Source organism: Pteronotus mesoamericanus, unplaced genomic scaffold, assembly GCF_021234165.1.
Source record: "Pteronotus mesoamericanus isolate MK-2021 breed Mesoamerican mustached bat unplaced genomic scaffold, CSHL_Meso_final scaffold_174, whole genome shotgun sequence".
Lineage (NCBI taxonomy): Eukaryota > Metazoa > Chordata > Mammalia > Chiroptera > Mormoopidae > Pteronotus > Pteronotus mesoamericanus.
In genome coordinates, this window is record NW_026555309.1 from 12,931,819 (window position 1) to 12,958,452 (window position 26,634).

Sequence of the window (26,634 nt, forward strand, 5' to 3'; positions counted from 1 at the left end):
CATTTCTAAATAAAATGGTGGAAAATATTCTATGATGTGCTTTTAAGCACCGGATATGCTGTTTGCAATTATAATTTTCTGTGGGAAGGGATGCCTAATTTATATTACACTGACTTTTGAGAGCTCTACCCTTTATATTTTTCAAATGCTTTAAGCTGTATTTACTTCTCATTTGCCACAAAGATATAATATTATAATGTATAATATTTTATTGCAAAGACACACTTTAAAGGTTTTTTTCTTAAAAAAAATCTGCCCATTGCAAATTTTAGAATCTTGGAGAAAGCTTTCCAACTGTGGTTAGTGGAGCGCAGATGCCACGCTCTGCCCTGGGTGTTCCCGTCGTGTTGGGCGCCTGGCACTGCTAACACTAGGAATGCTTTCTAAGAAGCCTAGAAAGATGAATAGTATAAGCAGTTATTTGAGATTTCAAGACAAAACTGTCATCCATACTTTGGGCATTTAATACATTCCTTAAAATTTAGCATCCATCCTTAGTAAACTATTCCCAAACTGTTCTTACGCAGGTGGGGAACACGGCTGTGAGAAGAAAACAAATGTAATCCACACCACAATCAAGGCATATTTTAGACTGAAGATCTAATATATGCAATAGGCACATCTAAAAAATATCCCAAGCATTTACTTGATAAAATTTAACTCTTAGAGGATGCACGAACACAGGGGAAACCAGTACGTTTCTTCTTCTACCTGAAGTCTTCGCAACATAAAGTACACCCAGAATTGGTTACAGAAACCCACAAAACAGACAGTAAAGAAAAGTAATAATGGACTCAGTAGGTTACAACATGTCTACCAAAAACAACAACAACAACAACAACAACAACTGATTAAGTGGACAATTCATTGTGCAGTTTTTCTTTTTTTAAAATAACCACTTATTGTTATATAATTAACAAACTATGCGACTCACTCAAAGTTCCTGATTCAATAATTTCAGTATATTCAGAGTTGTGCTACTGTCACCACTATCAATTTTTAGAAATACATATAGTGCAGTTTTGAATCTGCTTCCAATTGCTTACCACTTATGGTGGGACTTCCTTTGTGCATAGCTCTTCAGGTTGACTCTCCAACAAAGGTAGTATAGTCAGAAAAATCTGCCCTCACTTAACAGCAGTCAAACAAAGAAGTGAGCAGATAATAGCACAGAAGGAATTTGGATTACACAAGACTTTACTGCCAATTTTTCTTTATGAACTATCAAAGATTTAACTTGAATGCACACCCATATAAAAAAGGGAAATGCAAAGACTCCTTCAGCATAAAAAGTCATCCTTCAGCCATACAAAACAGGAATTCTTTGTACCTCTTATTGGAATCAGTCGCACTAACAGCTTAAAAATGCAGGAGGAAAAAAGGTCAGAAGAAAGGTGTAGCAATTCTTTTTTCCAGGTAGGTGGCATCCAGCACATTTTGACAATTTAGGAGTATCCCATTGCTGTTAGCTACATAGATAATCTTAGAGGTGATGTAAATCTCATAAAACTATGCAGCTGAGCAACATACATATTTAACCTTCAGCCTTTAAGCTGAATGGATCTAGCTGATTTGCATATTAGACATGCAAAACAGCATTCTGGTTCTCAATCTAAGTTACTAAGCCTAGCATACTATCAGATTTTAAAACTCCTTACCACTCTTACAAAAACAGGTATTTCTTAAAAGACCTCTAAAAACACTTGGACAAGAGCCAAGTGACCAGAGTCAGAAAGTTGCAGACAACTATGCACACACCTGAGTCAAATCAAAACTCAGAGAGAAAACTTTTATAAACAACAAGAGCAAACAGCTCTTCCCCTGGACTCTTGCTCTATCATTAGGGTTCCTAGCCCTACACCCATCTGACTGCTTGCAGAACTAACAATTTTCAGTTTCTCAGCTCAGATTGACTATTTTAACAGCTGTAGTTACAGCAGCTCAAAGCCCCACTATGCGTTTGCCCCGTCATCTTTAACTCTTGAAACAGGTTTATGCTTTATCTCTTGAGTTGGTTTTTATAGGGTTTTTGCTCAACTTCTGTAGTGCTGGTGTTCTACCCCGACTGCCAGATCTGAGTTCTTTAAGCCCAGTAAGTCTTTGGGTCATCAGGAACTTTAAATCTACTTCAGAATGTAGAGCAATGTCTCTTAACGAAAAACAAATTGTGTACATGGAAAAGTAAAATAATTAAAGTTTTACCATCTCTGTCATTGAACTTAAAAAAAATATTTAGGTCTGATCACTGAATATTATTAATTACCTTGAAAGATCAATTTTAAAAATTGGTTGTAACCATAAAATTCCTGAGTGTCTTAATAAGTCAGTTTTTATGTGGTTTTACTAAAATTGAAGAATTCAGAGGAAAAGGCTAAAGTATACAATTGAATTTATAAAACACCAGATTATATTTTCACAAAGGAAAACTTGCATGCAATGAAACCATTCTAGTCCCTCAAAAACAGAGGTTTATGATGGAAATATTGCCAGGCTCTCAGTTACGGTAGCACTAGCAGATGCCACTAAAATAAAAAATTATTTCATGTTCTAATCAGGCCTGGTTTAAGAATATTAATCAGGATTTTTACATTTTGTCTTGTTGCGGGGGGTGGGGGCCTGTCTTGTATTGTTTTGTAGTTGTTGTTAGCAGTAAAGTCCTTTCTTGTCATTCTTCACATCACTGCATTTAACAACTGCACACAGCTGCCAGAACACTAAACTCGTGTTTTTAAACAATTCTTACCAGCTTTCTTCCAGATCTCCTCTGGCACGTATCCAGAAGCAGGCCTGTGAAGGAATTCCCGATGTGCATCTATAAAAAGGATGAAAAGCAGTGGAGAGGAGGAAACCATATAAGCACTGTTATGTCATTACATCGAGTAGAAGTAAGCTATGCCCATTCTTTTGGCTTCTTTACAAAAACACAATTTTAAAAGGCTAAGCATTTCACTTCTAGAAAACAAACAAAAATAGCAAGACCAGTCATCAGAGCTCAAGAAAAATAGGTCACTGGTCTCAATGCCTTGTATGTTCAAAGCTGAAGCACTTTTAATGATTTCATTATACAATATGTTTGAGAACACTGTTCCTAGTGTGGATCACTACGGGAATTTCTATGGGTATTTTATCGAAAGTAAATAAATTATATTAGTAATTTTGCTTTCAAGAGTCAAGGTGGTAATTTTAAAAAAATCTAATGTTAGGATAATAATATTTTCACACAGCTCTGACTCTACCACCTTTGATTAAAGGGTGAGCCTTACTGTGTGGCTAACAAGTTCTCACAATTTAATTAATTCTTAAAATTATAGTTTAGCTTTTAAAATCTTCACACAAATTAGATTATATGAATTTGACATGGGTGAAAGCAAGAGAGAATCATTAGAATGGATTCCCATATTCAGCTGATTACAAATAGAGTTAGTACATGCTTTACAAAAGAGAAAATGAAGGTCCACTTTAAATACTGTGCTTATTACGCTTGTCAAATTTTAAAAATTTGAGAAAACAGATAAAACAATAATAAATTTGAGGTAGGAATGCTAATTTCAGAATAACATGTTCATGGTAGTGACATGGAAACTTTGATATATTTTTATATATGCATGAAAATAAAACTTCAGGTGTATAGTCTTCCATAGCTAAAATATCCACTATGTGTCTTCCATACTGGATTTTCAATGAAAGCATATGTAATTACACATTTTGAGGAAGAAAAAAAATCATTTTAACTTTAAGTAACGTAACAATTCAATTCTTGGTAAGTTTCAAGTATCTAAAATTTTCTCTACATGTATATGTGAAGTGGCAGACCAATTTTTTTTAAACAACGTTTTATCTAATGGTATGCTGAAGGACAAAACAAAGTCCATCCAGTTTTCTATCTTTTGCAAAGCTACAGAACATCCAAAATAGAAAAGAAAAACAATCAACTTAGCTACTTATAGCTTTTTATATTTGAATGCTTTAAGTACATTTGAATGTTTTGAATCCAGTAGGGTACCTAGATTATCATTTTACCAACACACAAGAGATGCTCAATTATTTTGAATTAGAAAAGACTTATTATAATTTGGTGAAGGGTATATGAAAACTCAGCACTATCTTTGCAATGTTTCTTTAACTCTCAAATTATTCTAAATATAAAGAATTTATTTTTACAAGTTTACATTACAATTTTATTACTACTTGGTAACTGGATAGCCTGGAAATATGGATGCATTCTCTGTGACCTTTCATTTCTATAAAGTGACAAAAACCAAAAGTTTTTTAAGTAATTTTCATTTAAAAATAAAGAAACCTAGATAGAACAGTTGGGTGCAAATATGACTACAAGAAAATGTGATATAGCTAATTAGAGTTGTCAAAATTACTTTGCACACCACTACAAAGGTTTTCCAGAAGAAATGTTGTGCAGTAAGTTCACATTGAGCCATATGATACAATGAAACATTTTTACTTATGACAACTTTTAAAGACAATTTTTTAGAAAAAAGACTTTGGTTTAAGTATCATTTATTCTTAAAGGAGGCAAGAACATACAATGGGGTAAAGACAGTGTATTCAAGAAATGGTGTTGGGAAAATTGGACGGATACATGCAAAATAATAAAACTAGACCCCTTCGTTACACTATATATGAGAATAAGCTCAAAATGGATTAAAGATTTAAGTGAAAGACTCGAAACCATAATACTTCCAGAAGAAAGCACAGGCACTCAAATCTCTCCCATTTTCTTAGCAATGTTTTTTCTGATATGTGTTCTTGGGTAAGGAAAACAAATAAGCAAACAAACAAACAAACAAAAACCAAATGGACAACATCAAATTAAAAAGGTTATGTACAGCAAGAGAAACCACCAACAAAACAAAAAGACAACCTACTGAATGGAAGAAGAAATTAACCAATGATACATCCAATAACATGTTAATAGCTAAAATTCCTTTTTCAAAAATCATACAGCTCAACACCAAAAACACAAAATAGTACAATTAAAAAATGGGCTAAGGACCCGAATAGACCCTTCTCCAAAGAAGATATAGAGATGGCCAACAGACTATGAAAAGATGCTCAACATCACTAATCATCAGAGAAATGCAAATTAAAACCACAATAAGATATCACCTCACACCTGTTAGAAAGGCTATCATGAATATGTCAACAAACAGCAAGTGCTGGCGAGGAGGGGGAGAAAAGGGAACCCTTGTGCACTGTTGGTGGGAACACAGACCAGTGTAGCCACTGTGGAAAACGGTATGGAGTTTCCTCAAAAACTTAAAAATAGAACTGCCATGAATCAGCAATTGCACTTTTCTGGATATATATCCAAAAAAACTCAAGACACTATTTTGAAAGGATATATGTACCCCTATGTTCACTGCAGCATTATTTACAATAGCCAAGATATGGAAGCTACCCCAGTGCCTGTCAGTGGAAGAGTGGATAAAAAAAGCTGTGATACATACAGGGGTGGGCAAAAGTGGGTTTATAGTTGTGAGTACACAAAACTCAGAGTTTATTCTTGCATAATTATTTATTAATTTGTATTTTTTCAAATGAACAACTGCAAGCCCACTTTTGCCCACTCCTGTATGTACAATAGACTACTACTCGGCCGTAAAAAAGAATTAAACCTTACCATCTGCAACGGCATGGATGGACCTAGAGGGTATTATGCTGAGGGAAATAAGTCAGAGAAAGAAAGGCAAATACCACACGATTTCAATTTGAATGTAGAATCTAAAGAGAAAAATAAACAAACAAAAGAGAAACAGACTCAACAGATACAGAGATCAGACTGATGGTTGTCAGAGGGGAGGGCCATTGGAGGGCTGGGTAAAAAAGGTGAAGGGATTAAGAAGTACAAATTGGTAGTCACACAACAGTCACAGGGCTGTAAAGTACAGCTTATGGAATATAGTCAATCATAGTGTAATAGCCATGTACAATGCCAGGTGGCACATGTACAGGTGGGGGGATCATTTTGTAAAGTATATGACTGTCTAACCACTATGCTGTGTACCTCAAACTAATACAAAATAATACTGAATGCCAACTGTAACTTAAAAATAAATAAAAATCACACACATACATACACACACAGAGAAATGTCTGAAGATAAACAAACAAAAAAAAAATGCCTTCACCAAGTTTGCAAAAAAGTTTTTTTCACTTATTATAGAAATATCAGTAGGTCCATAAAATTATTTTTTTTAATAAATGCCCAATCATTTTATAGAGAACAGAAAAGGTGATGTTAGGGTATCCAATGTCAATGCATAAAAGATACCAATTATCAGTCACTGGCAGTGCAGACAGAAGAGTTAGTTTTAGAGCCCACAGAAACTGAATCTTGGCTCTTGACTTTTACTAGCCATGTGCCATTGGGCAATACACTGGAAAGCACTGCTGTGAGAATTGAATGAAGTACTTCCTATTATATGCTTGGCATGGTACATCCTAAACTCTCATTAGACATTAGTTGCTACTACCTTCATTATTATTTAGGAGGTTGTCCAGTAACAATAGATACATACTTATTTTCTTATAAATAACTAAGGTGAAAAAAAGACCTTAAACTTTCTCTTTTTCTCCTAGCACCGAAATCCACAAATAGCACAACGCTTTAAAGAAAACAAAACCATTGGAGAGGTTTCCATTAAACAATACATACCAGTAATTTTTTATTCCCTGAATTTATGTCACTTAAGGATAGGTGTTATTTCTAGAGTTAGCAATTCACTATCTTAGTCCCCTTGTCAGAAAGTCTTCAAATTTCTTAGATATTTTTATAAATTTTATTCTAACCTTACCAATGTTTATGGCCCTCAATTTACTCAAACACAATGTATACAGCTCAATCATCTGCCCATCTTCCCATATGCTATATAGTAAACACCTTTAGGATCCATACACCACATGCTAGAAAGTTGTGCTGCATTTCACGTACCTAACCTAAAAACCTGATAGAAATACCAAAGCCCATCAAGCAAAAATTTTCTTAATCCTCTACTACTTTGTAAAATAATCATTTTTCAAAACAGCAGCAGAATCTGAAGGCAAATAAATAAAATATACATACATTTTCATACACACACACACACACACACACACATATACACACACACACACACACACACATACATATTTTACAATGTCCTCTTCAGTTCTAAGTTCGTGTGTCCTACCCATGGAAAGAACAATCAATAACAGATATACTCCTCAGAATCTATTTTGATACAATGATGAATACAATCATAGCTATACAAACCAAGTGAGTAATAAATTTAATATTTCTCTTCTGATTGTCAGCAATGACAGAGTCTATTTAGGCATAATTGAGTTTAAAAAATAAACAAAAAATATCCTGCAGTTGATCAATATTACAAGAGAACTTTTCTTGTATGAGGGTAGGACTTTGTTATTTTAGAATACTGGCTAATTTAGACAAACCTATGAAAAAGACTTTATTTTCGAAGGCTCAGATTCTAAAGCTAATTTTTAACCATTAACTCCTGGCTACCTATAAAATATCAGTTGCTATAAAATGGATAATTTAATAAAATGTAGTGGTAGACACAAAGAAGAGCTTACACAAGATGGTTTAAAATGTGAAACATATTTATCTGCATCTACAGAAAGATGGAAAAATTATAGGAAAGTCCTTCTAAATTGTTTAGCTTGCTTTGGGATGCAAATTCTTAGGGGCAAGAGAAGAGGAAAGCCTCCAGAAGATTGCACACATCTATTAAGAGAGGAGAACCAGTCAAGGTGGGGAAAATGTTATAAGAAATGTGAAAGAACAGAAAGCAATAGATGATGTACGAAGGAGATGGAGGATGCACTACACTTACGACAGAATGGAGACCATTGGATACTAGATGCAGCGAAGGCCGCCATCAATATACATGAAGGGATGAGCTGATAGCCTTTGGAGAACCAATGTGACCTCACATGACCCCGGACAGCAATGCTCAAAGCTTGGCAGCACCTACGTATGGCCTTCATCCTGTAGTGGGCAGAATGAGGCTGTGATCATGATAACATCTATTACAAAACCATCAAAAGACAGGAAGGGTTAAGAAAGTTCATCTTTACAAATGCTAAGTATTTTTGTTTTCAAGAATAATAAATTTGGAGATTTCAATATTATTTTCCAGAACCCCAAACCCAACCTAGAAGCCAGCAACTTCAATGGAATTTCTGTCATTAATAATAAAAATACCTAATGCTCCAGGAGGCAATCAATCATGTCTTCTTGTTAAAAGATATAATATTTTACTAATAGTCACATCTTCTTAAACATGATATACTTAAATACACTAAGTACTTTACATTAGGACAAGCTCAGCTTGATGGTCTCGAAATGAATTTCATGATGCGATTTAAAGGAAGCAATACAAATGTACAAAACTCTAAACATTTATATGCAGATATGTTCTCAAAAAGTTGTTTGTGGTTTTTATAATCTGATAGTATAGAAGCTGCATGGTATATAGGTCTTTGGTTGGAAGCAAACTTTTTCTATAGTCTTCCATTATGAATAAGGATTCAAAAAGATTTACTATACAATACAGAATTCCCCTGTTTTAGTTTCTTTTTTGTATTAAATGAAGTTGTCACCTAAAAATTACTGCCTGGAATACTTTCTAAATAAATATATATATATATACCTCAGAATCTACTATAATTTCATAATACTGGCTGCCAAGCAAAAACACTAGTTTCATGAACCACAACTCTTTAAATTTCCTTTTGAGACTGCATATTAGAAATAATAATAATAGCAGTTAACTTACAGCACATCTACTATGTGCCAGGCACTGTTTGATATGCTCTATACATATTAACTTGTTTAATATAGAAATGTCTATGGGATATATATATTATTATTATTATCCCCAATTTAAAGATGAGGAAACTAAGGCAGAGTTCCTTGCCAAAGGACATGAGACTAGTAAGAAGAGAAACCAGAGATTTAAATCCAAACATTCTGCTCAGTATCAGTGCTTTTAACCTTCATGATCACCTGGGCATTTAGACACTATTGAAAAATTCTGTAATTCAATTATATGATAATCCTGAAACTTGCCAGCCAGAGGAATTTTAAAATATGAATTCCTCTACCAATTTACTTGGAGCAAAGGGTGATATTCAACTAATTTCTAAGCTTTTTGGAACAAATAACTTAATTTTTTGTTTCATTTAAAACAAACAAAACTTCTTCCTGAAATGTGTTTCTGGCAAGAGCTAAAACTTTATAACAAACACACTGGCATTTTCTAAATTTCATACCCTCTCATTGCAATATTAAAACATTCAAAAGATACAGCAGCAAATGTGATCATATTTCAGTTTTATGTTTCAGTCTCTAACATTAGTCCTAAATCTATCATTAGATAATTCTCTCTAATGATGCAGAAGAATTCTTGAGAAACACAAAATGAGCTATAGAAAGATACTAGAATAGTTTAAAAGCAGTAAAAAGAAAGTAATTTAAAGGAATTAAAATGTCAGGAGCCAAGAGAGTAATTTTGAATATCACAGTATATCGAGATGAAAAGAAACAAAGGCAAAGGAGGAGAAAAAAAAATACTCAGGGACCCAGATAAACACACCAAGTGAGCACATCAGGTGCTAATCAGCAGCTACCTACCTATATTGTAGAGAAGTAATTCTACTTAAGTAATACAATGTCAATTCTGTTGGCATTAACTTGCTCTTCAGTGAAGTACACAATGAGGGAAAAAATACACAAGTCACACTTTGAAAATTTAAAAGAAAATTGTTTAAAGATAAGCTTTCTAATCTTGTTAAGACTTAAATATTTAGAGTTTTTTCCTGGAATAGTAGTAGTAGTAGTAATAATAACAATAATATGTATTATTTCAAAGACAAATCTATTATTTTGAAAGTCTTTCAAGATTTCTACCTATTTTTGACTTAAAGAGTAGAAATAATATCATAAGTTCAATATGTACCCAATTTTAAAATTGTTTATGAGGGAATTCAAAATAGTTCTCATCTGATACCTGGGGAAAGTCCTGAAATTCAATTAGGAATAGATTAATTAATTATGTTATTTTACTAACTCCTCACAATGACTTAATACTATGGATATATTTCAAAAGTGAGAATGGGAATGAGTTTAACAAATATAACACAGCAGGCATGGAAGTTACATTCTCCTCTGTGCAGTCCCCAAACACAATTTTAAAAATGCTAAGAAAGTGTGCATGAATAAATATTGCCAGAGTCTCCAAGCTAGAGATATAACTAGGGCCATATTCTGAACTGATGTTATTCTGAAGTTCTCAAGGTCTCATTTGAGATCAGTCAACAGCTTAAAAATTCAAAAAGGCCAAAAGAGACACAACATAACTATAGAATACAAAGATATACACGTACATAAAGCTATAGACATATCATAGCTCTGTCTGTACACAAACACCTCCACTATACACTTTATGGAGGCAAAAAATAGATTCATAAGACAATGATCTCCAATTCTTTCATTACACATCAATACATTCAATTCTAAAACCTAGGTGAGAACCTTAGAAAGCATCTAATGAAAAAGTTATGGTCCATGATTACAAACCACCTGTCCTGGTTTGTAATTTACAGACACCAGCCAACCCCACAAGATGGAACTCAAAGTCTTCAAGAGCCTAACGAATAAAATAACCGCTAGATGCTAAAATGTGCACATTGTTTGGCTTTGACAAATTCCCTTTAAAGTTGTGATAGTTTCTTAAAAGGAAGTCTAGAGTTCTATGTCCTTAAAGAACATGACTGTTTTACCACAGTCCAAACAAAGAAATGAAATACTCGTAGCCTTTGAATGATACAATCTACAAAAGCTTAAAACCAAAGAAACGGATCAGTTTTGCCAAGAACATGAATTAATTAAGCATCATTAAAAGTAATATAATTTGTGTACTCTTAAGAAGGAGGTTTTCCTGGCTGGTGTGGCTCAGTGGATTGAGCACCGACCTGCAAACCAAAGGGTCACTGGTTCAATTCCCAGTTAGAGCACATGCCTGGATTGTGGGCCAGGTCCCCAGTACAGGGCACTTGAAAAGCAACCACACATTGATGTTTCTCTCCCTTTCTTTCTCCCGCCCTTCTTCTCTGTCTAAAAATAAAAAAATAAATAAAATCTTTTTTAAAAAAGTGTTCCTTTAAACGAAAAAAGGAGTTGTTTGTTTGTTTTTAAAGTGTACCCTTTGAGTTCCCTAACAGGGAAACTAAACCTACCTTTCTGGGGAATGATAAACTTTTGCATCACCAGAATCCATATGCCATATGGTGACTATATAATAAGTGTCCTATGTTCTGTATGCTGAAAATAACTCACGTAAATATGAAGTTCTATGAATTCCTGAAGTCTTTTACAATGAACAGTAGATAGACAATACTGATACTGTCGGTTCAGGGATAGAGTTCAAGTGGCCATCCAGTGCCATCCCACTAGCTATCTCCCTTCCTGTCTCCTCCACTAGATCAAAAGCTCCTCAAGGGAAGGGACGATGAATCTTTTTCCTTTACTGCAGTGCCTAGCACATTCCTGCACAGAACAAGCACTCAGGAAATACTGACCCAACGACTTTGTTCAATACATATTGGCTATTTTTATCCCCAGAGTTTTATTTACTTTAAGGCTCTCAATTTTTGCCTATACTGAATGATTACAAATATCCCCTTTATTTGTCTTTAGTAGATATGCCACGATTAGCCATTCTTTGTTTAAAATAAGGAATTTAAAAACAAGATGTTTATGTGATTCCACTCTAAGTAGTTTTATCTGGACCAATATGGGTGCAAATCAAACGTTAACCTATTTTTATTGCTTCTTTCACATAACCTAACAAATACAGGTTTGTCTTCCAATGACTGCTGGGTAAAATAAATGACTTTGAATCTTCCTTTTTTAATACTTATTATGGTAATACGTGTTCAGCATTCAGAGATTAGCAGGAATCACAAACCTAAAGTGTATAAAAAAAAAAAAAACAACCAAAAACAAACTTTATTGGCTAGGAATAAGTTTAATTAAAAAGATCATGTAATCAATAGTGATAATTAGGCCAACATCATGAACTTAATCCGCACATGCTTTACAACATGGACTGTACCCTAACCTGAGTTACTGGACTGGTATGGAATTAAATATAAGAAAACGAGAGGAGAGACTAGGGATCAACACAAATCCATCTCCGCCAAGTTTACTCAAATGGTATACACATACAATGACCAGCGATAAAAATGATGAAAGCTCATTACTAATTTTAGAAAAAGTTGACCAGCCACTCAGAAATTCTTTCAGATTCAAGATCTCTTTCCATATTCTGGCATAGCTCAGAGACATCGAAGGTATGGTTCCAGACCACCACAATGAAGCGAGTATCAAAATAAAGTGAGTCACGTGGATTTTCGGGTTCCCCAATGCATATAAAATTTATGTTTACACTATATTGTAGTCTAACAAGTGTGCAATACAGCATTATGTCTAAAAAACCATGTACATACCTTAATTAAAAATATTTTATTGCTAAGAAATGCTAACCATCATCTGAGCCTTTGGAAAATGGAGCCGATAGACTTGTTCAACACAGGGTTGCCACAAACCTTCAATTTGTAAAAAATGCAATATCTGCGAAACGCAATAAAACAAGGTATGCCTGTATTTGTGATTATATTCTATTTATAACCCCAACAATCCCCAAATATTAATAGTAAATATGGCTACATATCAGCATTCCAAAATGCTAAAACGAAGCTATGTTAATAGTTCTATATATAACTAGTATTAATAAAATCATGGTTAATCACCTAAGTTAAGGTCAAGTCACAAGACGAGAGCTGAGAGCTACATCTTTATCACTAATTTTCAAGGAGCAGTGGCCAAACTACACAGCCCTTAAGTCTCTCTTCCTGGGGGAATTTTGAGGTAGTGTGTGTGTGTATTTTAATATAAGATACAACTAAAAAAAAAACAACAACAAAACACCAAGATTATCTTCAAGACTATGTCTTTAATTAAAACTCAAACAAGCCCTGATAGGTGTGGTTGGTTGGAGCATCATCCTGTAAACCAAAAGGCTGTGTGTGTTCAATTCCCAGTCGGGGCACATATGGGATGCAACCAATCCATTTTTCTATCTTTCTCTCCCTCCTCCTTCCCATCCCTCTCTCTCTAAAATCAGTAAATATATCCTTAGCTGAGGATTTAAAAATATCAGAAAACACATATCCCTGTATATAGTGCTCTCAAATGCCGGTGTGCAACAGCAGTTTCCCCCAAAAGCTTGCTGAAGTGTAGAAGCCCAGGCCCACTGAGACAGTTTTTGCAAGTTGGAAGCAGAGTCCAAGGAGTTATGTTATAAAGCAGCACATGTTTTCATGATGTATGTGAAATTCTGGTTCAGCTTTGAAGCTTTATCATGAGCCCAACACCTTAACATGGAAAAGGAGTTTAAGTTTTGTAATTGCTATGCATGAGCCAATCTGCCTACCTTCCTAACAGACAGACAAGATATATTTGAAGATATATGAAAGGTTTACTGTTCTAAAATCCCCTGCAGGTATTTTATGTTTGAAAAGATAGGTTCAAAATGAAATCAGTATTAATAGCATAAGAAATATGTGTTCAACAGGTCCATGGAAGAAAAGGTACCTAATGCAACTGGGTCTGGGTTGACGGGACTCTGCTGTCTGGAGTGGCTGCTGCTGCTGCTGCTGCCCTTTTTTAAGTCCTCAGCATCACTATACCGCCGGATCCAATAATTCAGCTCCTCCCGGTCCGCTTCCTGACATCGCCTTAGTACAGTGAGAGATCGCCTTGTTTTCTCTACCATGTCCATTATGCAGTTTAACAGCTGTGTGATAAACAGGGGAATGGAAGAACATATCAATCACCACAACTTAAAGTCTCTGGTGGGCAGGGAAACAAACTATTTTAGGACAATGAAAGATGTTGTTTAATTCCTGAAGGCTTCAGTCTAATACTTTCAAAGGTTAGATTTGAAACTGAGATCTCATAGATAAGTAAACTTAGTGGGAAACAAGACCAAAACGTGGGAGGCATGAACATGAGTCATGACAAAGAGTATACATCATGAAGGTATACAGCCATCTTTCCAAATATTAATCCATTGCTGCCTAAACTAAGTAAACCTTTCACAAAAACTATTATTCTTTTCCATGATCTAAACATGTCCCTAACATAAATGGCTTTGGTATCAATTTAGAAATCAAATCTTATATTCTACTTCAAGTATTCTCACTCATTACTTTTTTTCAAGGTTAGAAGAAAATGTAATACCTTCAAAGTATCTCCACACTTTTATTTTATGAGGTAGCTGCACTCCAGTTGTTTTAAAAACATTTTAACCTAAACAATTACCGACATCTTACATGGTCAAGATGTTTCCATTCCTCTGCCCATTCTCTGTCTGTTAGTCTGTGATCAATCATTTCTTCTTGACGTGTGCCATGCAACCCTACAAATGTAGAGAAGAAGGCTGAATCATCCTAAGCATCAGGGCATAATTCATACGCACATAAATACCTGGCAAAGACTACATGGGCAAACTAAACAATACGAAATAATATTCAACTTTAAATGAAGACATGCAGATTTGGAATTACCTAATAGGCAGGCTGCTCAGAGAATGATAAAATGTTAGGGACCACTAGAGGTCATCTGGTCAGAACTCTTTCATTTACACATGAGGAAAGGACAAGTAAAGTGACACCAACCCCTGACCTAGTTTTCCATGTAACATTCCCTAAGTGAAAATTCTAACTCCTTGGATAAATATAAGAAACAAGAAACCACAAGTAGACATTAAGTGGTTTCAGAGTGTGATTTTCCTACATTAAAAAGAAAGACAGCCTAAATCATTCTACATGCTTTTCTGAAAAGAGCATGGTAAAATTTTTCCACATTTCAGTATAGTGTACTGAATCCTATTATATGTACACAATCCTATTATATCTACTTCCATGATAAGCTTAGGTCATGAAGAGAGGACTTACATAATATGAAAGCTGCATATACCCACTCAATTTACCAAAATATAAAAAATAGAAATAAATCAAATATGCTCTATGAAAAAAATCAATATACCAGATAAAATTTTGGACAAGTATCACAAATTCAAACTGAGAAATTAAAAAGCCTAATTTGTAGTCCATAGCATAGCATAAGGATATTTGCTCTTCAGTATCACAGTGAAGATGCTACCATAAAAAACTAACAAATAAATGCTTACCAAGTTAGGAACAATAGAAATAAACATGAGAAGTTATTGAGGAGGCTCATCAAAATAGAAAACAAATGTATCTCAACAATATCTCATGGAAACAAACTAGGTGTCCATCAACAGATAAAGATCACACACACACACACACACACACACAATGAAATACTACACAGCAATAAAAAAAATGAATTTTTGCCATTTGCCACAACATGGATGGATCTAGAGGTATTATGCTATGAAAACAAGTCAGACAGAGAGAGGCAAATACCGTAAGATTTCACTTATATGTGGAATCTAAAACTAAAACAAAACAAAACAAAACAAAAAAAAAAAACAGACTCTGAAACAGAGACCAAAGGGATGATTACCAGAGGGGAGAACGTAGGGGGAATGGGTGAAATGTTGAGGAGGAATATAGTTAATAATATTGTGAATAGTTTGTACAGTGACAGATGATTACTAAAATTAGTGGAGTGGTCACACTGTAAGGTATAAAAATGTCAAGTCATTATATTGTGCACCTGAAACTAATATAACCAACAGAAAATTGTATACCAACTATACTTAAATTTAAAAATTTAATTAAAATAAATAAGTGCCAAAACAACTTGTTAAAACATAAATAACTTGAAACAATTAAACTAGATTACACGATAATTTTTTATTTGCATTATATATTAAAAATTCAGTGAACAATTAAAAAAAGGATACAATAGAAGGCCCTGAGATAGCTGGACATGGGTTACTCTTCTTACAAAGTCATTATTCATAAAATACCTTAGGTTCTACTATAAAGGAAAGGCATTAGGCTATGGCAGTTTCCATTTTAAAAAATTAAAACTATTATTTTTGGTTTAGACCAGTGGTTTTTCAACCTTTGTCATCTCATGGCACACATAAACTAATTACTAAAATTCTGTGGCACCCTAAAAAATAATTTTTGCCAATCTGACAAAAAAGGATTGCAGTTTTGGTTTATTCACACTGGACAGCTATTGTTGTATTGGCTGTTGTCATTTTGTTATTTGGCAGTCTAAGGGAAAGGAAGTCAGTGTCCCTGACTACAGGTTTTAAAAATTCTTGCAACACACCAATACAGCACACTGGAGGGATTGAACAGAAGGGAAAAAGGACTCATGGACATGGACAACCGTGTGGTGATTGCTGGGTAGGGGGAGGTATAAGGGGATTAGATGGCAATGGAAAATATATAATAAAGACTGATTTTTTTTTTTTAAAAAAAAAAAGAGAAAATACTGGTTTAAATATTCTGAATAGCAAATTCAAAATGGTTTGGGCTTCTGGACACCCAGGGTCTTCTCGGAGGGTATCATGTAAGAGTTAAATGACAACAGTTATGAGACACTGCATCACTGCACTGTACTTTCTGGAAATTTAAGTAAAAATCCCTTCTTTTAGTTTATTTGGAAAAATAAAGATGATGAGTCACATGTCTGTTTTCAACCAACCATAAAATATGAACAAATATCAACCATGAAAAATGAACAAATAAATGCTTTTCTTCAGACTAACTAAAAAGCTAAATATAAAACACTCTGCATCATTCCTGTCCAACGAGAACATATTTGATACACATTTAAAAGTTAAAATTGTCAATGCCACCTATTGGTAAAAATGTAGAATTGCAAATATGTTTAATAACTCGCATAATAGAAGACATTGGGGAAAAGCACTATTTAGTTATTGCTGTTTGTTGTGACTATTTCAATTTGAAATGTTTGCAAATATGTAATTTTTTGTTGACTTATTTGTTGCTTATGTTTTAAAGAAAAAGCACTATCACTGAAATGAGTCGTCACAGAAGACAACTGGAGAGCAGTGAAGGTATAAAACTCAGGACTGACTTTCACGATGGAGGCCTTTAAGAACTAAGAACCCCAGAGATTTCAAAAGTTTCCAAATTCATCTGAATAAATCAATAATGATACAAGTGCTAACATATGGAATAGTATTAAAATGAAATGGGATGTCTGTGGCTAGTAGAATTCCAACATTTGTCGAATAATATAAAGCTTCATCTCACTTAAAAAAAATAACAATTACATTAGAAATATGTTTGAGCCCAAGTAGTTGGTGAAAAAAAAAGATATAGGACTCTGATGCCTTTGAACTCTGAATCAAATCTTTAAAAAGAAAAAATAAAGCAACTCAAAACTTGACATTTATTAATTTATCTATTTCAGATAGTTATTCACCCCCACACAATTTTTACTTATATTTATAATACCAGGGGTATATACTAGGAGAAAGTTGCTCATAAGCATTAAACAGCACATTTTCATCTGTGGAAAGTTTGACATTTATGTTGAGCCTTAAGTGGTTCTTATGCTTTAGAAGATTTTAGCTAACTAGGTTAAACTCTAATTTTATGTATAAACTAATGCTTCTTGTAAAGCTATTTTGTTAAAGGAGTCTAGTGAGTATAGGTCTCTCCATACAATAGGCATTTATAAATCATACCAGACTAAGTATATCTTTATGACAATTTTTATATTTTTAAAATGGCAGTCTTGTGTAACACCATAATTTGTCCATACATCAAGATTTTATTTTATATTAACACACACTGAACTGTGCCAGATTTAGAGATGATTAAATAGTTGCACATATTTATAGAGATTAGCACTATTAGGTTTACAAGCTAATATAATTAAAAGGTAAGGAACATGGTCTGAAAAAAAATCACATAAAACCAGCAGATATAATTCATAAAGGGATTTTTACATTACTAAATGAAAACATAATCATTGCAAATAAGCATAATTACTTCCTAGACGATTACTTTATAGTGCACTAAAACTAGTATTTCATAAAACAGCACTTGCCACCTAAGAAATAGGCCATTTCCTAGCACCTACACAGTAGGATATCTTGAATTGGTCTTACAATGACCTGGTGACTCCACTTCTACTTGAAAATGAGCCATCAAATGTTTGGGACATTGAGTTATAAACAAATGGCAAGGCTTTTGCTTGGAAGAGTGTCATTATCATGTTTGATATGGAGTCAGAATATCAACCCAGTCTGAGAAATAACATAACCACTTTTGAGAACTTTTCAGAAATGGTACTGAGAGAACGTGAGACAGACTGGCTATTAAGAACACACAAATCACATGCTTAGCTATTTCTCTGACACAGTCTACAAATGTAGAAATGACTACTGTGGGAAAACAGAACTACTATTTTGCTGTCTCACTCACTGGTCCTTAATTACACCTCACCTTACCCTACAGACTCTCCCTTTCTGCTCTCTAAATATTTAGAGGGTTGTATGTAGAAAGGCAAAAAGGCCTTATATATTGCAGCCTCTATTTGCTCATAACCTATTTAGAAACCTCCTGGAGACTGCTGCTCACCATGGTACCTCTGCCTGTGGCCAAACAACACTGTCCCTACTATTCAGGCATTGAATAACTGGCTGGCTACACTTCCCAGAGTTCTGCCTCCTCAGTTCTATGTTCTGGTTTTGCACTTGGACTTTATCCCTTACTGTTTCCAGGATCCTTGCCCAACAAGTCACCCATGTCAGGAAAATTTGTCCGCAACTAGCTACAAGGTAAAGGGAAGTCCTGTTGGCCGGTGGCATGGACACAGAAGATAGAAATAGAGAGGACTGACTATTGCGCTCAGTCAGTTTGTAAACAGCTTGACTCACCAAAAGTTAAGAATTGAAGGAGCTCCAGGAACAGTGCTCTGACACCTTCACCTCAACCATTGATCATGTATCAAAACCTACCTTGTTCATCTTCCCTTTCATTTTTCATGGTGTTCGCTTGTTCTTTAAAAGGAAATGCCCTCTAAATACTTCATTTCCAATAGTTTTACGCAAAGAAAGAATGAATACAGGCAAATGGAACACATATTTTTATAAACTCATTCCTTTTCTTGAATTCTAGTCTTTGACACAAAACTTCAATACTAAATTTTATCACTGATGGTTTCACGTTAAAAAAAAAAAAAAGTACCAAATCATTGCTTAAAGAACATTTGTTAAGCCACAGACATGCTATATATTTTTCAAATATGCAATACCATGAAGACTGGAAAAATTAAAATGAGGTTTAAGTCTATCTGAAATAAAAGATACCATAAGAGAAATTGATTTTTAAAAATATTTGTGGAAAGTAGATTGCAATTGAAATCTCTCATATTAAAAAAAAAAGTCAAACTAAAAATTCACTTCCCATTTAGTTGAGGGTTTTGGATATCCCCTTCCAAAAAGTTAACCTGCTGTCATAAGAATACAAGTAATTAAGAGAAAGGAAGCACGGCTATTAAAGAACATATTAATACTAATCAAGTTTTATCATAAAGGAGACAATATAAAGAAAGAAAAGAGAATTTTTCCCCCATCACAAATTTCAAGCCTCAAGTTCAGTTGAGAAGTAATGATGCAAGTTTTCAAGCATCCAATCCCATAAGAAGTGAACAGATCCTTCAGTCTTACCCATAGGTCTGTTTCTGTCCCTGAGGTCCCTGTGGCTGGGGTGTCGATAGGAGTCCCTGTAGTGGTGGGCAATGGCCATATCATCCAAACGGTAATGCTGAGGTGGAGGTGGGGTGGGGTGAGGCAGGCCATTGGGCTGGTAGGATAAGCCGTTATTTGGACTGTACCGCTGGCCTGGGCTAATAGTGCATGGTCGCTTGCTTGGATGTTCTGAGTGCAAAGGCTCTCTGTCAAAGCCATTTTCTTTGGTTCTGAGGAGGAGGGGGGGGAGAAAAAGAGTTTGTTTCGCAATGTACTCAGAAACCAGCATAATTCAGACACTCACATTTGAACTTGTAATATAAACAGAATATTCCTTTTCTGGCCAGAAACTTTGTAAACTCAGCTTCCCAGAGGACCTATGGGGATTCACTGAAACCCATGCTGAAGACTAAATGATCACAGAACTGTGCACAGGAGAAAATGGTTCAGTTCTCAAATATTTTTCAGCAAATATCTTTTCAGTTGAGGCTTGTATGTTTAGGTCATGAATAAAAGGAAACCCAATCTCACTCTGTTGATAACACTGTCATTCAAAGGAGAGTACTGGATATCTAACAAATTGCCATAAGACCAACTGTATTTGGTGGAGATTTGAGTTAGAACATATTTCCCTTGATGAATTCTTAAGGTATACCTATTCTATTCATCCAACATGGCATCTGACTTTCATGTTGGAGAACATTTAAGAGCTTGTTGTCCAATACAGTAGCCACATGTGTCTATTTGAATGTAAATATAAATCAATTAAAATTAAATAAAGTTTAAAATTCAGTTCTTAGTAGCAGTAGCCACACTTCTGGTGCTCAAATGCTACCTGGGGCTAGTGGCTGTAGTAGTGGACTGTGGAGATACAGAAAGTTCTATTAAAAAGTGCTGATCAAATGAGCTAATACAATAAAGCAATGCAATGTCTGGGATTCTGACATCACCTTGAGTCACCAAGATATCAATAAGCAGTCATACAAAGGTAAGCAGTCATACAAAGGTAGGTGGAACTAAACGAGAATCTAGGTGAACCCCCTTACTTTAAAGTTGAGAAAACACATGCCCAGAGAACATGTGAGGCCTCTTTGGGGCCATCAGGTCTCAGGGCAGGGCGGCATACCCTGACAGCACTTGATCACGTGGTACACAAAACTCTGAACCTGGCTTTCAAAAGGAATACTTCATATAAATGAGACCTGATAACTAATCATTGCTCCTATAATTGAAAAAGGAGGTGAAGCTAAATAAACATTTTCTGGCTGAATAAATCTCTTTTTAAGGACTAACTTATATACTCAGTAACATAGGAGCAAACCACATCCAACTGTGACTGGAATCACAGCTCCCAAATCAATTTTTTACGAAGTAGCTGGCTCTCCCCACAAGTCCAGCATTCCATCATTAGACCAACAATAACATCTATTTTCCGTGCAAAATTTCCCCATAAGAATTCTACCAAGTCAGAGCAGCTGCAGATTTCTGCATGCCTTTGTTTTTAGTTTAGGTTGGTAACAATAGCACAGAGGCCTTAAGACGTTTTCCCTACTTTCCTGGCTTCCAGGATAGTCTTTGTCTGAAAACACTAGAGTAGCAGCTGACTCAACAGCAGAGATCATCAGGGTCACAGGATTCTACAATGAGCCATACTTCATACTCAGAAGGGTAGGTCCCCAGTGAAAACTTAACGCACAACAGACTGAGAAAGGTAAGGACTTAGAGACAGAAGGTACAAAACGCAAAGAACTGAGGGAAACTGCAGAGCTCCGTGTGAAATCATACATGCCCACTACATCCTGAAGAAAGATGCAATGTCTTGGAGACAGCAGACTGGCCAATATTGGAAACGACAGCAGGGCATGGACCCTGCGGGACTGTAGCCAGAAGTCTCAATGCTGCTCCCATCAAAGTATACGTCTGTACTAAAACATCATTCATATCCGACAAAAGTGTCCACGATAGCTCAGACATTACCTAAATGCATTGCTTTAAAATATTTTTTTAAAGTGAAAGAAAACATTCTAGATATTGATTTATCTTCTAAGAGTATATCCATGTGATTACAATCTGTTTTTCCATATCCTATACATTTCTGAACAATACACTTCAACATTCAGTGCATATTACCAGCATAAATAGGTTGGAAAATACTGAAGACTATTAGTAGCTATGAACATAATGCTAACACAGCACCTACCTTACTGGCAGTGTGGTGTAGTGGAAAGAGCTCTGGACTGGGAATCATGAGACCTGAGATCTAGTCCTGGCTCTTCCACGACTAGCTGTGTGACCTTGGGCAAGCCACTTAACCTCTCTGGACCTCAGTTTGCTCATCTGTAAAATGAAAGGGTTGGACTAGGTCAGTGGTTTTCAAACTGTGCCACATGAGGCATGTAAGGGAATCTTGCAGGCAATGAAGAAATTTTCCCCCAAACAATCAAGATTTAAAGGGCCAGAGGAACCCACTTAATATTATCTATTTTTATAAATTTGGGTTCCACCTAAGGTTTCATTTTAAAGATAAATGTCTGCTGCTAAAATCAAGTTTGAAAACCACTGGACTAGATAAGTTCTGAGGTCCCTTTTAGTTTGAAAACTCTGTAATTCAATTTTCCTATATTTACATCTAAATGTCATGCAGATGAAAACACACAGAGCTGATGGTCCTCTGGCCAAACTGTGTCTATGTCAACCACTTTAGTCAACAGAGAACTTCTCTGTTCTTCGCTTTGAACAATTTATTATTTCTAGCTAATTCTTTGTGCAAAAATAGAAAATATCCCCTAAATACCTTAGAGCAGCCGCTGTTGCATTTCTAAATATAGAAACATTTTTGGCTCAGTTGTGTGAAAACACCTCAACTTTCTGGTTTTGTCTACTCTTGTTCAAAGATAACAACATACAATATTGGAAGATTTCTTACGATTTTCACAGTGTAATTTATCTTTACCCTCAGATCAGCCATCTGGTTAGTATTATTACTTCAAGGACCTACTACTATGAAAAAAGACTTTTTCCCTCCCAAACCAAACAGTGATATCTTAAGCAGGGTTAAGTCCTGAGCCTGTCCTATCATTTCTGTCAGGTCCCCGCTGTCCTATCCAGGGTCCCATTACTCAGCTAGCTATGGGAACAGCAAAGCTCATCACCTCACAGAGATAGTTATATTTTAATAGCAAAACATTTAAACATTCACGACCCACAAAAATAAGTCCTCACTGGTCCTTCCTTGAATCACTCATACCTGCTATAAGGTCAACCCTATTCAAAGGATGTATGTATCTAAGACAACTTAATTGCCATTTGTCTCTCTGTTTCTTAGAAATGCCTGCAACTATCCATACCTCACACGCCTGGGCAAATTCCAACTCTGCACGTTTATTTGTTGCCCTTTCAAAGTGTATTAGGCAAAACTAACAAATATTAGTCAATGTCTTATACCAGCATACTTCTGAAATAACTCAAATTCTAGTATGGGGTTTGTTATGTCTCATGAAGGCATAGACCTCAAGAAGGCATTGTTGTTTGTTTTTTAAATCAACCTGATGATATTTTATTTCCCTACCAGGCAGGAAAAATTTCCCTGAACAACGTCTGACCACCTCAATATAGAGATCCTGACCACTTCTCTCTCGGGGGGTGGTGGTCCTAAACGTAGAGGACCATGGAGGACTCCGTTGTGTCACATCACCTTGAGGTAACCGGGCAAAGTTAGCGTTCGGGATTCAGTTTCCTGCCAAGTAAATGGGACTGGAAGGAAACAAGCCATGTTTAAAAAAAAAAAAAGAAAGAAAAGAAAGAAAAAGAAAACCTTAAAAGACAACCTAATTTATACTTTAATCCATTTCAAGCCATTTTTTCACCAGTTCCTCAAAAACAGACTGTAAACTATTTAAGAAAGAAAATAAACATTAAAAAAAAACTTGCCTCTATAATAAAATATTTTAAATGTCATAATTAACTGGTGTGCACTGAAAACCCCTTAGTAACATTTGTATAAAACAGTATAACATTCAATAAATGAGGAAGAATGAAAAAAAATTATTATAAGGTCATGACAATAAATAGTGTAACAGGGGTAACCAATCTCCTGTATGACAGGAACAGGCATAAATTCTTTTTCTAGATTAAAATGTTCTTTTTTTTAAGTGTGGGGGATGGGACTATCACTACAAAGACTGTTCTAGAGGAGGTCAACTGATACAGCATAATAAACCTGAGAAAAGCATGGAAGAAACTTCAAAATTCCAATCTTAGTCCTGTTACAAAGAAGTAAGTGCCTTAGGTGCTCACTTCCCCAAGTTACATGGGCATTTCAAACAGAATGTATCCAAACTGCCCCCCTCTTCCTCTGGTACTTCCTGCACCAGTCCATTATGCCACCTTCTACTGAGTCACCCAAGCAGAAACTTGGAAGTCATGCAAAAACTTTCTTCTCCAAATCAAGTCCTACTGTTGCGCCTCTAGCGTACGTCCCTCTGCCCAGCCCCAGGGTCTCCTTATCTTGGCACAATCACCTCTATGTCCGATTCTGCCTGGATCTCAGCCAGGGCAATGACTAAGATGCTAGTAGTGTGTCGAAATTTTTAAAAACTTTTTAAATTTTTTTTTTGGTAATTTAGACGTCTATATCTAAAAGACATAAATCATGAGGTAACATTTCTATTTTTTAAGAGCCCAAAAACATTGGTAACAATATTAAACATATCTTCCTTGTTTTTTGCTTATACATGCGATTTGTTAAGATTTTCATAGAAGCAGAAACTGAATCAAAAGGGAGGGTGTTAAGCATCCTTGTCACAGTTTCAAAACAATTCAGTGAAAGTTCTATTCATGAAGTTTTAAAAACAAGGTGAATTTAGGCAAAAATTTTACAAAATACCCTTCTATTGGTACTGAATAATGTATCTGAAACAAAATATATTAAATATATTATAAAAAATTTTATAAATATATGACAAATTCCCCTGCCTCCTTAAAAAGAATATCAAACCTAATACTTCATGACAACCCATGGTGGTTTCTGTGTTTTGCTGTCACCTTAGAGGGAGCGGGATATTTGGACGGGGAAGAACAGAGAGCTGAATGACAAGGACCATCACTACTGGGCCATATGGGAAAAGCACCTCCAGTCTCTCCATGGCTAAACCACCACCTAGGATATCACTTCCCAAGTGGCATGCTACTACCTTCAAGAGTAAATGAAATGATAGTGGACATTGGCCACTCCAAACATACAAACATCATGCCTGGACTTTCAAGGATTACAACACAGCAGGCTCAGAGCCACCCGAGCCTTCTTCGCTCCCCCAACAAGAAGGTGCACGCTCCATCATGTATCTCCTGGCGCTCACCATCTGCTCAACAGTAAAGACTCCTGTTCCTGGCTGTCCCCTGCCTTTCATTAATTTCTAGCCACTGCTGACATTTTCGATTTCTACTGCTCCTACTCTCTGGAACTGTGTTTTTTAATTCTAATCTGTCATCTGTACATTTTGAGTGAAGCCCCCAGGTTTTTGGTTGGTGAACCAATCATGGCATTTTTTTTCTTAGGCTGTTGATGGTTATTTTCACTGGTGTGTGCATTTCAGAGATGCATCTTTTAAAATGGTAGATAGCAAGAAAATAAGCAAGAAAGCAAGAAAAACTCAAGGGAGAGACTATTTTGTATAATATTGAAAACAACTACATTAAGTTTAACTTTAATGATGCACCTGTTCAAGGAGTTTTTTTTTGTTGTTTTGTTTTGTGCGTCTGTGTGGTGTTTTTATTTCAGATACCCACTAAGAGTAATCTTGAGCTTTAGTGGGAATATGCAGGTGAGCAAGAGGTAATCCCCCAACACCCTCTGTAAGACTGTAATTTAATACCATACTACATTTTTTTTGTGGAAGAGTACTTGCAAGAAATCTTTCACTGTGAAAGCAATTTAATTGGGGGTATGACTTCTATATGTTCATACAGAACCTGAACTTAGCAGGTACCATATAAACAGTACAAAAGTAGCATGGGAGATAACACTGAGAAAAACTCACTCCAGAATATACACTGCAAAGAACAGGGGCTATGGAGTTGGTTCAAGTTTTGGCTCTATTTGTTGGACGTATGGACTTAACCTGTATAAGCCTCAGTGTTTTTGTCCACAAAATGGGAATGATTATCTCAGGGCTACTGAGAGGACTATGTGAAAGAACCTACATAAAGAGCGTAACACATATTTAGCATTCAATAACTTAAAGCACTTTGTTTTTAAGCTGGGGCACTCTGAGGCTGGTGGTATAGAATCACAGTTTATGAGAGCAAGGGCATTCGAGTCAGAGAATCTGGGATTGGCGTCCCATCATTGCCTCTTACAAGCTATGTGACCTCAGACACATTACCCAGCCTGCCCGAGTCTATGCACTAGGACTACTAGGAAGTACATGCTATGTGTTGGTATGTAAATTATTTAGCACGGGGCGTGGCACATCCTAAGTGCTCAGTAAATAATAACCATTTATGATTGGAAAGGCTCTAGTAAATAGTAGATATTGTCTGAGTTAGCCTGTGACATATGAATACAATGATGGCATATGAGAACTAGAGTAGAGCAGAAACCATCCCTCTGAATATGGACTAGACATGAAGAGTATTCAGCAGGGCTAGACACTGGGAGAGCAGCAAGAAATAAGTCCAGCAATCCATGTTGAGACTAGAGTATGGAGAGGCCAAAATGTCCTCAAAAAAACCATCACGTAAAGTAACTGAATGCTATTTCACTAGAATCCTTCACAAATGAAAATATTCTTTTCTAATTCATTTCTACAGGGATGATTACTCACTTTTTGAAAGTTAAGTATCCATAAAAGACCTAACACAAAACAAGAATGTA

The 26,634-nt window shown here is 35.5% G+C and overlaps 1 protein-coding gene across 3 annotated transcripts in view; it reads right to left on the minus strand.

Moving 5' to 3' along the window:
• The window catches only part of RUNX1T1 (RUNX1 partner transcriptional co-repressor 1), a 142,889-nt gene that overhangs the window by 17,878 nt on the left and 98,377 nt on the right, over nt 1-26,634 (minus strand). For all 3 annotated transcript variants that reach the window (XM_054590252.1, XM_054590254.1, XM_054590253.1), the window contains exons 6-9: nt 19,740-19,990; nt 14,419-14,504; nt 13,679-13,880; nt 2,744-2,812 (exon numbers count right to left, since the gene is read on the minus strand). In XM_054590252.1, the coding sequence (XP_054446227.1) occupies nt 2,744-2,812; nt 13,679-13,880; nt 14,419-14,504; nt 19,740-19,990 (608 nt within the window). The remainder of the gene's footprint in view (nt 1-2,743; nt 2,813-13,678; nt 13,881-14,418; nt 14,505-19,739; nt 19,991-26,634) is intronic.